Here is a 12,099-nt window from a genome sequence, read left to right as displayed (position 1 = left end):
TCATTGGCCCATTAATTTGACTTGGATTGCACATGTAGCATGGGCCAGAATTTTAAAATGGGCTAATACCTATTTGGACCTTGGGCTATTAAAGTGGGTTCATCATTTGGAGTGCAATTAAATGGGCAAGCTCAATGTATTTAAAATTGGATGATTAACCCAATCATATTAGCCACATCATTTGGGCTATTTTCTTGAACTTAATATAGTTCAAATTAATTTATGGATTTAAATCCAATAAAATTTATATTCCTACAAGGAGTACCACATTTTTTGTCGAAATTTTATTATCCCAAATCCCACAAAAATGGAATAGACAAAGAGCCCGTTTGGATTGGCTTATAAGTTGGCTTATAAGCTGTTTTCAGCTTTTTTGAGTGTTTGGCTGGCCAGCTTAAAGTCATTTTATGCTTAAAATAAGCTCAAAAAAATAATTGGACCCATTTGACTTAGTTTATCTAAAGCAACTTATAAGCTGAAAACAGCTTATAAGCCAAAAAAAATAAGTTGGACTACCCCAACTTATTTTTTTCAGCTTATAAGCTGCAAACAGCTTTAAGCTGTAAGCCAATCCAAACGGGCTCAAAAGCAATTTAAAGAGACGAGCGAGCTACGTCGTTTTGGAGACCTTAAGTTCCTCTTCTAAGCCCTTTGTCTAATAGAAGCCTAACATCCTAAAGCTACTTTAATTTTTCTTCTCATCGATCTGAAACAGAACAAAAAAAAACAAAAAAGCCAATGGCTACATCGCTGACAATGGCGGCTCGTCGAGCTGCAACCAACTTCACTCAAGCCACTTCTCTTATTCAGCGCCGTGGCCTTGCCGGCTCAGCTGGTAATCATTTCTCAAAATTATTTGATCGATCCATTTAAGATGTGTAGCATTTCGTTGATGGATTTATTTCTATTAATGTTTGATCCATGAATATACAATCATTTCATTTATTGTTAATTTATGTGGCACTTTTCACTTCCCTAGATTAATTTGACTAAGTTTCTGAAGTTAAATTGGATTAGATCAACTCAGTGTTATAAATTAAATATTAAAAAATGATGAAAAAAAATACATTTTTACACGGTATAATCATTTCCGTTAATGAAATGGAAATGATTTTATATTCATGGATCAACAATGAATATACAATCATTTTATTTATTGTTAAACGCTTAGGGCCTCGTTTGGTACAAGGATAAGGATAAATAATCCCGGGATTATATTTGAGATGAATTTATCCCACGTTTGGTTGGGATAAAATGGTGGTATAACTGATCCCGGGATTGTAGTGTTATTTTATTCTTGTGGGAGGGTGGAATAACTAATCCCAGGATAAGTTATCTCCAACCAAACGACCCCTTATACTTATAAGTTGTAATTCTTGTCATGTCAATATGCTGAAACAATACATTTGAAAATGTTGGTCAAAGTTTATATAGTTTGAATCTCGGAAAAACTAAAAGTGTCACATAAATTGGCACAGAGGGAGTAGTTCTTTGTTTTTAATTTATTGATGGTATTGAAATGTGAATATTTCCAGAGCATCACGGGCCTCCTAAGGTCAATTGCTGGAAGGAGCCGATGAATCCTGGCCAATGGAAGGAAGAACATGTTAGTTCTCTTACTATAACATCCACGTTATCGATGAAGCTTTGTTTTTAGATTACGTTCTATGACAGTATACTTGTTACTCCCTTTTTGATTTGTTAAATGTAACAGCTTAAGTTTTTTTGCCATTGTCTGTTCAAAAGGAGCAAACTTTTTTTGGGGCTTTAACGAATTAATGCTCGTTACAGTTTTGACAATTGCAACTCGGAATATCATCGGATTCAAACTTATTCTCCCAAAAAGAGGAGTCGTCAGATGATGCGTTATTTTCTCTCAGAAAACGCTAGAACAATATAATATGTTCACTTCTTGTAATAAAATGATCATACAAACTCAAACTTCTAATTTGATAAGGAGAGAGTAATAGTGGAATTTTATGAATATTATGGGATTTCCAGAATTATAAGGTGTTACATGGACTAGTATGGAGTACTAATGACAAAAAAACTAGATTGTTTTAACTGTGGAAGGACTGTAAGGTAAGGTAGTATGTGTAGTAAGGTAATGTAGATTTGGAGAATTGGTATATTATGCATTTAAAGTGGTTTTATATCAAAGACCTTCATTAAGACACTATCAGAAGAGCTTGATCACAAAAAAAAAAAAAAAAAAGACACTATCAGAAGAGCTACTTGAATAGTTCCTAGATACATCCATGTCAAGGGTGAATAGTAGGTTTTAAAAAAGCCTATGGGAACAGACCTACTTGCTACTTGGAAAGTTGTTCAGAATCCTTAATCTCACTGACAATAGTCATAAAGATAAAGAGAATAAGAGAAATACTTATAGCTCACTATTGGAGTTTCAGCAATGCTGAGGCTCTGTTTGGTGATATAGGTATAGTTTTACCGAAATAAATAAAACAAAACATGGATTTTGTTCAAGAATGATATCTTAGTGCAACTGTACATATCCAATTCATGAGTATTATTGGTCATGATCTTGTCCGATCCTACTTTGACGATCTAGTGCATTTCTTATATAAAAACTTGTATTGCATATCTTATATACTCCCTCCGTTTCAATTTATATGAACCCATTTGACTGGGCACGACATTTAAGAAAGAGGGAAGACTTTTGAAACTTGTGGTTCAAAATAAGCCTTGAAAATTTGTGTGGCTGTAAATCATTCATAAAGTGAATTTGTTTCTAATTTAGGAAAGAGGTCATTTATTTTGGCACGGACTAAAAAGGAAATAGGTTCAAACAAATTGAAACAGAGGGAGTATATGATACGAGAAAGTGTGTTTTTTCCAAAATAAGTAAACGGTCGTTTGACTAAATTAAAAAGAAACAAACCAGAGAATTGTGTTGCTGGTGCTTGTTTTTCTCGACCAAACTAAACATGGATCAATTTTATTCGAGTCCTTTTTGGTGTAAGACTAATTTAGATTTAGCTGATTTTGGACCCAATTTGATCATATTTGGCTACACTAGAATCTTCAAAAGGATCAACCTTATTCCTATTATACCTGTATTAATGAAGTTCACAATCTCAACCCAAGTAAACTTGTCTTTTGGCGCTTTTTGGAATGCAAAATGCAAAGATATATGGTTGCAAATGATGTTTCTCTTTGCAGTTTGTGATTGTATCTTTGTCCGGTTGGGGCTTGCTTTTCTATGGTGGATACAAGTTGTTCACTGGAGGCAAGAAGAACAAAGAAGAGGTACGTGTCTCTTCTGCTGAAAGTGCAAATAGTGCTGCCTATTTACATTTGACAAACTGTTTCAGGAAACAGAGATAATAATATTTGCTATACAATGTTTTTCAATAGATTGACCAATCTAGTTAGAATGTCAATCAACCTAGGATGAGACTGAGAAGAGAATGTTGAGTAAATTCGATGGCCTGTTCAAAACATTAAAAGGCTACCTGGAACAGCTAAAAAACCATTAAATGGCTGTCTGGGAACCAAGTTAAGAATCTGGAAACTTTGGTGTATATGTTTTCTTTCTTAAAAACCACATACCAACAGTCCGTGTCTCTATAAATTCCTAAAGAGATGCTCTGTGGCTTTCTTGATAAAAGAATGGAGGTGAAACTTGAAAGGGGTACTTAATTTATATTTCGCTCCTATAACTACCTCTTCCTGATGGTCACTAGTGCAAAGAGATAGAACACTCACGACATTATGCCCAGATACAGTTGTCAGCTAACATTTTCCTGGCCAATTGATTAATCCTGTAATCTGGTATATGAGGGGTCATTGCTGTCAAGTGTACTATATTATTTTTCATCCATTTTTTGGGAACACAATTTTCATACCTCAAAGAATAGGTTTCCCTAAGTTTGTCTGAGCCTCGCTGAGCTTTGCCGGTTCCAGGCTTAGATAAATTAGGACGATCACAGTAACTTGAAAGCCAGCTAAAAATAGTTTAAATTTGATGAGGTCTGAATAATGACATGAATAAAACCAATTGGATGCAAATGTTTCATATAGTTGGCCCCAACTAATTTGATATTGAGGCATAGTCGAATGGTTGAAAAAATTAAGTTCACCTATCAGTGACTGACGGGAGTTAGAGAGTGTGTCACCTTGAGATATATGACTAAGTGGGAACAAATAAAAATTGTAAGCTTCCAGTTTCTTTGTTAAATTTTATCAGTTTTGAGTGCAGGGAGGGAGAAGTGAGGAAAGACTGGGAGGTCGCATTTTGGGGGATTTATATAGGTGTCAAAGCGACAAAGTTCAAAAACTTTGTTTTCCAATCAAGCAGTTATTTATATCAGTTTTGGAGTCTTGTGGCCATACAATATTTTAAAGTTGCACACTTATCCCCAGCCTCCTTTCCCTATGCAGTTCTATGGATTCACCTATTCCAAACAATGATTGATGCATGTATTCGCTGTTTCATTTGCTCAAAACTCTGCAATAGGTTAAATATTCAGATGCATTTTCTTTGTTGAAAATATCTAACATACATCCCTAGGAAGTTTTGAAGAGCCTTTTGGTTGTTGAATAACATTTCTACGGATTCTTTACGGTCATAGGGAATATGAGAAATGAGAATAGGAGCCAAGTTGGTTGAAAAGGGATTTGTGTAGTTAGAAGAAAGAAAAAGGGCTATGCGGTTGATAAAAGCTTTCTTCAAAAAAAGAATAACATCTCTACTTTTATGTGTGTACCCAAACCTCGAAAGAATTTGAGAACCAAATCAAATGTATTCGAAAAAAGCTTTACACAAGACGAAGAGGACCTTAAGACAGCCTATAGGAGACATTGGATATAACCAGTCCTCAAAGGCGGAGGAGTAAAACACTACTTTCGATTCAACTAAGAGAAATGCTAATTCTTTTTTTTTTTTTTTTTTTTTTTGAAATGAATAGAAATGGTAAGCTTTGAACAAGGTTTACAATTCAGTGAAGTCTCATATAAGGAAAGAATTTATAAAACTCAATTCTTGATACATGAATAGAACAAGAAATTCTAATTATGTATGCCAGATGAACGTTGATTTTATACGAATTATATATTTGGGATGCGAAAGTTCTTTCAGTTGAAATAATGGTAGATTAATTATGATTCAAGAGATTAGTTGTTGATACAATAGTCTCTTATTTTTTAGTGTCCTTTACCTGCCCTTGCAAACATGGATGAATTTTTCTCTGTTTGAGAGGAATGACATCCTATTTTATCCTTTTTTTTGTGCAGAATTTGGTGCCAGCATCACAATAAGGTGGGAATTTCCGTGGCATCATACTGAGGTTGGGATATTTCAAGTCCGAAACTGAGAAGTTCTCTCTAATAATCCAACTTTTTGGACATTCAATTCTCATTTTATGAATTTTCTTATCATTATAAAAATTACCAGAGAGCCTGTGAGCTACTAAATGGTGGACATAAGTTGATTGCATCAATACTGCAATGCACTTCTTTCTTTTGTATGCTATGATGATAAATGAAATTGGTTTTCGTGCATTTGCTTTTCTAAGCTTCGTTGTCATCTTGATCATGCAGTAGTATGGAAATTGTGTACACATTAATTTGAAGATCCAGCTACCATATTTCGTAGAAGCTTTGCACATGCAGACTGATGCAGTAAATCTTGATGCCACTGAGAATCGAGTTAATAAGGATGTCCTCGAATAACTGTGTGTTTTAACTTAATCACAGTTATTGAACATTCATATGCGATACTCAATTCCTCCATTAGTATCATTACTAGTCTGGATTGAAAACATAATATGCTCGGTGATTTCATGAAAATTTCCCAAAATCATCCTTCATCATCCAAAATGTCGAGCTTAAAGTTGGTGGTTTCCATTTTACGCCTCTACCTACTGTTAAGATGAGACTGCTTCCTCTTCTTTGCCCCTCTCCCTCTCATTATTCTTTTCCAGTGTTCCTTTTGCAATGAGGAGTTTCATGGGGTAAGTGCTTTTTTTTTTCTTTTTCTTTTTTTGGGTGGGGGTGTGGATGGGGGATGGAAGTGATTAGTAAGTGGAAGCAGCAAATTGCAACTCCCGCAGGAATCTAACAAAGACACAAGTATTTGTCTTACAGTAAACAAAACATAGAAACATAATAATCTTACATCGAAATGAAGCAAACATTAAGCATGCTGCCAGGTAACTGTATATACTACCATTCAGACACATCTGTTTCAGTCCATGTCTTCTCCCTCCTCTTCCAAGTTGGCAGCAGAGCTTTTAGAATGGTCTTCGTCTTCTGTCTCCTTATTATTCTCAGCGGCAAGGTTGTTATCTTCTAAAGTCATTTCAGCATTTTTCACATGTGTGGAAGAACTGTGAAGATTGCCATCCAGCCTTTGTTCTGTATCTGTAAAAATGGTGTTGTTTTCCTTTTCTGCGCGTGCAGTGCTATTGAGTTCTTGATATCTGGCCTCTTGTGAAATTCTGCTTGACTGGTCTACCTCTCCTTCTGTTTCTTGATGATTCTCAACCTGAAGATCATCTGCTTTTACATCCCGTTCAGCAATAATTTCATGCTCCGAAGAATTGTGAAGATTGTCAGCCTGTTTTTGTTCTTGATGTTCTCTACTGATGCCTGTTACTTCTTGTGATTGTGTAGTTTCATCCGATATTTTGTTTCTGGTCTCTTTTGAAACTCGATTGATCATAGAAGCAGCTGTCTTTGTAGGCAATTCCTGAGAACTGTGCGCCATCTCAGATTCCGTGTTGTTGGCTTCTCTTTCTTGCCCTTTCCCATTCATCTCATTTGTGTCAGATTTCCTTCCTTCTCGGATACCTTTTTCAGTTCCTGCAGATTTCTTAGGGTTAGGTAATGTCTTACGTGGTGGAGCATCATCGAGGTTTGAGCTATCATCTTGCATTCTCTGTCTCCTCATATCTGGTTTCTGTTCTGGTTGAAACCTGATTTGGTGTCCAAATTTTTCTTCCAGATCTTTAAATTGTTGGGTTTTATAGGTCCTGTCAATCCTGTGATCTTGTGAACTGTCAATCCTGTGATCTTGTGAACCTGATTCATTCATGCTGTCCGGGTCCACACTCTTCTCTTGCTTATGTTCCTGTTTCTCCAGTTTACTGCCTCCAAGTCTCTCATTTGTTTCACTTTCCTGTATTTCTTTAAAGAACTTTCTGTTTCTCATGCTCAGGATGCTTCTTTTTTCAGTATTCCCATCACTTTCAGTGACCTTGCTCTCTGCAATTATTCTCCGACTCTTCCCTTTTGTCTTTCTTATGTGCTCTGGTTTCACTCTTGATGCATCTGTACTCTTGTGATCATCCTTCATTTCTAACTTCACCCAACTTTTATAACGCCGTCCAAACTCCTGGCTATTACCTTGAGAATTGGCAAAATTTCCTTGATCACCTTCAATTTCTGTTCCATGTTCTTTCCAATCCGTGGCATCTACTACACCATCTTCCTTGCTCTGATTTTGTACTTGACCACTATGATTGACAGTTTCCGCGGATGCATGCCCACTATTGTACCTTTTCTCTTCTAGGAAATTTTCGCCGGCGTTAGAATTGTCAGCGGTCTCTCTTTTGCCATCCAAAGTCTGTAAAATGGTGCTTCCGTTGCCTGGAACTTCTTCTTCAACAGTTCTCAACTCTTGAGACTCCTGTTCTCCAGTGTTGCTGTCTTCACCTTGCCTCGTGCCTTCATCTCGCTTGGGGGCAGATTCATCGGCACTTCTGTGTGTGTTTTCTGTTGAATTCTTCTGGTCATCTCTTTTGATGGATTCATGCAATTCTTCGGTTTCTTCTCCAGTTGCTTCTTTCCTTCCAGCAGCCTTGGTGGTGAAGTTTATATGTGGATTTGACGGATCGTCTGCACTCACTGACCAGACCTTTACAGGCAAGTCATTTTCGGTTTCCTTCCGTGGCAATGATTCAGAAAGAAGCTTAACCTGGGAATCCTCTCGGTTTGTTTCTGTTAGTTTTTCTCTGAGCATCTTGATTTCATCCTGTTTTTCCTCAAGAGCCACTTCGATTATTCTTTGTTCATCTTTAAGGGAAGAGATTGTCGATTTCATTTCCATGACCCTACTCTCTAGATCTCTTTTCTGAGTACGAAGCCACTGCATCTTGGATTTCATTTCCTCCGCTTTCCTTTTAGCTTCTTTCGTATGTTCTCTTTCTTTCTGTCCCACAGATCACAATCACTATTAGCTTGGTAGTAGTAGCATAATAAATTTGCAAGTTGCCTTAAGTTTTATACTTGCTATATGCATCATACATTTCAGCTGGTACGATGAAAAGTTTCAAGATAATATTTGCATGAAGTTAGCAGAAATACAGTAATGAAAAGTCTTCTTGTTTGTTGCTCTTTTTCATCTTATGAACAGGAAGAATAAATTAATTTTCACATTACTTTTTAACTGATTTAGCATATAAGTCTTATCTGTTAGTACAGAATCTAAGGCTCAGGACTAAATCACAAAGTTATTTTGTTCTTAAATCCCCGTGAAAGCAATATAAACAAACCCTTTAAACCCACATCACCTGTTAAATCTTTGTTTAACTGCAGCAAATGGTTTAAAAGTCTAAACTAGAGCCACCCACAATGATGTGACAAACATGCATAACCAACAAGGTTGCGATAGAATGGTAAGTAGTCTATTCTTAACCAGAGTTTTCGTGTTCGAGTCCTTGCTATGAAATCGCTTTTGTTAGGCAGAACTTTACACCAATGTGAGATTTCCCAATGCAAATCTGGATCTAATCGGCCCCAATACGAGTCCCAAATACTGGGTGGAACACAAAAATACACATGCAAACCCCCACCCCCCCCGCCCCCCTACCCCCGTCCAAAAAAAAAAAAAAAAAAACAGAACAAGAGGGAAAAACACACACACACACAACAGATATAGAGAGAGTAACCTGCAAGAGGAGTTTGAGGTCGATGAGTTCAGTTTCTCTGTCTTTGACAAGGAGGTTAAAGATGCGCCTTTCTCTAAGCTTGTGAAGAATCAACACTCCAAATATTGCAATCCCAAAAGCAAGAAGCACCAACACTGCATATGTTCTTCCTTTACTTCCATTGTTGTGACTCTGCATGTGTCCCTTCATGCTTCCCCCCTTTGCCATCTCCCTCTCTCTAGAAATCTAAATAGAAAATGGAGAAAACAAGAATGAACCCTCTCTCTAGCTCTTCCAATATGTCAAACAAAGTGTCACATCTTGCATGTTTCTTGTCATCTCAAAGTGGTTTTCAAACTGCCTCCCCTCTCTCTATTTTTCTATTTCTCTATGAACACACATACAGACACATTTAAGGGCATGTTTGTACGGAGGAAAATAGTTTTGAAAAGTATTTTTTCTAGGAAAACTAGTCTTTTAATAATGAGGAAAATATAAGTAGGGAAAACAAGGTTTACGAGTGACATTCCACTCCTTTTAATCCAACACTCCCCATCCCACCTCCACCCCTCTCATGGTGTTTGCTTAATATATATATATAAATATTTTTGAGATAATATTTTTTCACTTATCTATTAAATATTCCCTTCGTTTCATAATAAGTAGTGTTTTTAGTTTGGGAACACCTCTTGAGAGAACTACTCACTCTGGAAAGTAAGAAGTATTTTTAGTAATTTACCCTTAATCAAATGTCTTGAAAAAGTAGTAGTAGCTCTTTAATGGTTTCTTGGTTATATAAAATTTCATTTATTTAAAATTAAGGCCTAAGGGTAAACTTGGAAGAAAAAAATAATGCTATCTTCTTAATTTTGCGAAACACCATTTATTTTGAACTAAAATGAAAAGATAAAAACACCACTAATAATGAAAGGAGTACAAGAAAATTATAAAAACAAATTCGTTCATACTTCATACCAAACATTCCCCAAGGAAAAGAGAAGCGGAAATAACAAGGTTTGAAAGATAAATGTGCATGGCAAGGGAAGTGTACAAAGTGCATTTCTTTTTAGTTAATAATACGTTATCTTGCCTAATTGGCCTGATTATCCTCTAAATTCTTGTCTTATTCATTGCAAGAGAGTTGGCTTTTCAACCTTTTAAGTAAAGTGAGGCTGGCAAAAACTGTAACACCGTTTTCTGTGATCAACCTGTGCTCTACATTCGTCTTACATACTTTACTTGCGTGCAACAGTGGCTTTAGTTAATGTACAAAAAATTAAAAAAAGTGGTTTTAGTTACTTTTTTCTTTTTTCATCCGTTGCAACTTACAATGTCTTCAAAATTCTATTAAAAGCTCATTTGGAGTAGCTGATTATAAATAGTTGGTTGTAAAAATATTTCTAAGTGATGAAAGCAGTCACATGTTTGCATAGAAGTATTGAAATCGATAAAAAGCAGTTGTCGTGTTTGAAAAAAAAAAATGTTGATAAGCTACTTTTTATTTAAAATGCCTAAAACATACTTAAATTTTTTACAAAAAATTAGTACAAATTTGTAGTGTCTTTGCAAAGAAAAGGAGAAATGATGGATATAAAATGAAGATGAAGTTAGATGTTTTATTTTGAAAAGGATTTTTTGAAAATTCAAAAAGATTTTAAGATTAAAATAGTAAAAGTTTTGATCGAATTAAAAGCGCTTATAAGTTGGAAAGTCAAAAGTTGAGAATGACCAACTTATGACTGATTTTAACTTATAAGCACTTTCAGTGTTTATCAAATGCATAAATAAGTAAAAAAAATAAGCTTTTAAGTCTGTTTGACCAGCTTATAAGCTTAGATAAACACCCTCTATATTTGCCGCACCACCATCTCTTGCCAAATGGTAAAAAGTTAAAAATCTTCTATCAATAATTGACTGACAGTATAATCAACAATATTCGATCAAATGACTTTGAGAGAAGGTATGTAGTGTTTCCCTCCTAAAACACGCCTTGGTGTGAAATAAGAAGCTTCCTTTTAGAAATTGTAATCAATTAGGAGAAAATTAGGAGGACTTTAAATTTACATATTGTCTGCGTAAATAATTGCACCATGTTATAAAAAAATCTATATACAAGCCTTCTTAAAATATGAGATTTGAAATCTTAAATAGTACTCTTATTGAATTTAATTATGATTTAAAAATCTAATTTAACCATTAGTACTCTATGCTCGTCTTTAATGATAAGAGTGATGTAGGGAAAAAATAATAACTTTTTCTTGATTTACTAAAATGAACATAAGAGACTAGTAAAAGGAAAACAGACAGGCACTAATAAGTTAACGCTCAAGGCCCATGTATCAATATTACCTATTCTAATCAGATGATTTTAATTACCAAGGACAATATCAAAGAAGATTTTTTTTCTTTTAATCCTTAAAATATTGCCAAATTCTGATTTCGGTAATTACGATATATGGTTAAAAATATTTGACCTTCAGATAATTGGAATGTGCGTTTTTATCATTTTGTTTGTGAATCCCACAAATAAAATGCATTATTAACTATTAAACCAATTAATTGCACATGTAATATGTTAAGTTTGTTATGTTACTCAATATTTTAGGGAAATATAATTCCAAAAATAATACTACCATTTTTTATGTAATTCAAAGTTAAATATGCTTACTCAAATATTACAGAAGGATCAATATCTAATTTATCAACAGTTGAAGGATAAAAATGTTAGTCAGCCTAATATTTGAAATGAGTAAGCATATTTAACTTTGATAATTTCCTTCTGATAATATTTTTCGCAGAAGAATATAAGGAGCCTCTCCCCTCAAGAATACTAAAGCAATTAAAGCGGTTAGCTCTTACTTCAAATTCTGTTCATCTTTTGCATGTTAAGTTGATGAATTTTTTGATGTCTGTTTTTAAATATGAATATCTGTTAATTTTGCTATGATGATTCTTAACTGATGTTGTATAATGAATTAATGATTAATGAGTTCTTCACACAACCAGGACATTGAAAGAATTTACTTCTGTATACATTGATAGTGTGAGGAATGTTTATACCTACTCCCCATTTTTTATATGTTACCAATTATAATAAACAGAGGCGGGGCTAGGATTTTTTTATTACAGGTTGTAGAGCATAATTATTTTTTCTTATGGGTTCTTGGATATATTAAATGAATTTTTTAACACAAATACATGATTTGAG

The 12,099-nt window shown here is 34.8% G+C and overlaps 2 protein-coding genes across 2 annotated transcripts; one reads left to right on the top strand and one right to left on the bottom strand.

The window, feature by feature from the left end:
- Window positions 1-653: 653 nt before the first annotated feature.
- On the top strand, window positions 654-5,523 carry LOC132636611 (uncharacterized). The gene is made up of 4 exons (XM_060353559.1): window positions 654-835; window positions 1,536-1,606; window positions 3,184-3,270; window positions 5,257-5,523. The coding sequence occupies exons 1-4, from the start codon at window positions 739-741 to the stop codon at window positions 5,278-5,280; spliced, it is 279 nt and encodes a 92-aa protein (XP_060209542.1). The 5' UTR covers window positions 654-738; the 3' UTR covers window positions 5,281-5,523.
- Window positions 5,524-6,038: 515 nt separating this feature from the next.
- LOC132636609 (uncharacterized) lies at window positions 6,039-9,432 on the bottom strand. The gene is made up of 2 exons (XM_060353557.1): window positions 8,913-9,432; window positions 6,039-8,173 (listed from the first exon to the last, which is right to left on the bottom strand). Exons 1-2 carry the CDS (start codon window positions 9,117-9,119, stop codon window positions 6,209-6,211), a joined length of 2,172 nt encoding a protein of 723 aa, XP_060209540.1. The 5' UTR covers window positions 9,120-9,432; the 3' UTR covers window positions 6,039-6,208.
- Window positions 9,433-12,099: the final 2,667 nt, after the last annotated feature.

The sequence above is a fragment of the Lycium barbarum genome, chromosome 4, assembly GCF_019175385.1.
Source record: "Lycium barbarum isolate Lr01 chromosome 4, ASM1917538v2, whole genome shotgun sequence".
Lineage (NCBI taxonomy): Eukaryota > Viridiplantae > Streptophyta > Magnoliopsida > Solanales > Solanaceae > Lycium > Lycium barbarum.
Note: the sequence above shows the minus strand (reverse complement) of the source record. Positions and strands in the feature narration are given on the sequence as shown.

What these genes read in the sequence shown, in the direction of transcription:
- LOC132636611 (XM_060353559.1), top strand. Translation starts at nt 739, where the DNA reads ATGGCTACATCGCTGACAATGGCGGCTCGTCGAGCTGCAACCAACTTC. An exon ending in TGGCCTTGCCGGCTCAGCTG is followed by an intron (nt 836 to 1,535) that starts GTAATCATTTCT and finishes GAATATTTCCAG; the next exon opens with AGCATCACGGGCCTCCTAAG. An exon ending in GCAAGAAGAACAAAGAAGAG is followed by an intron (nt 3,271 to 5,256) that starts GTACGTGTCTCT and finishes TTTTTTGTGCAG; the next exon opens with AATTTGGTGCCAGCATCACA.
- LOC132636609 (XM_060353557.1), bottom strand. Translation starts at nt 9,119, where the DNA reads ATGGCAAAGGGGGGAAGCATGAAGGGACACATGCAGAGTCACAACAAT. An exon ending in ACCTCAAACTCCTCTTGCAG is followed by an intron (nt 8,174 to 8,912) that starts GTTACTCTCTCT and finishes TCTGTGGGACAG; the next exon opens with AAAGAAAGAGAACATACGAA.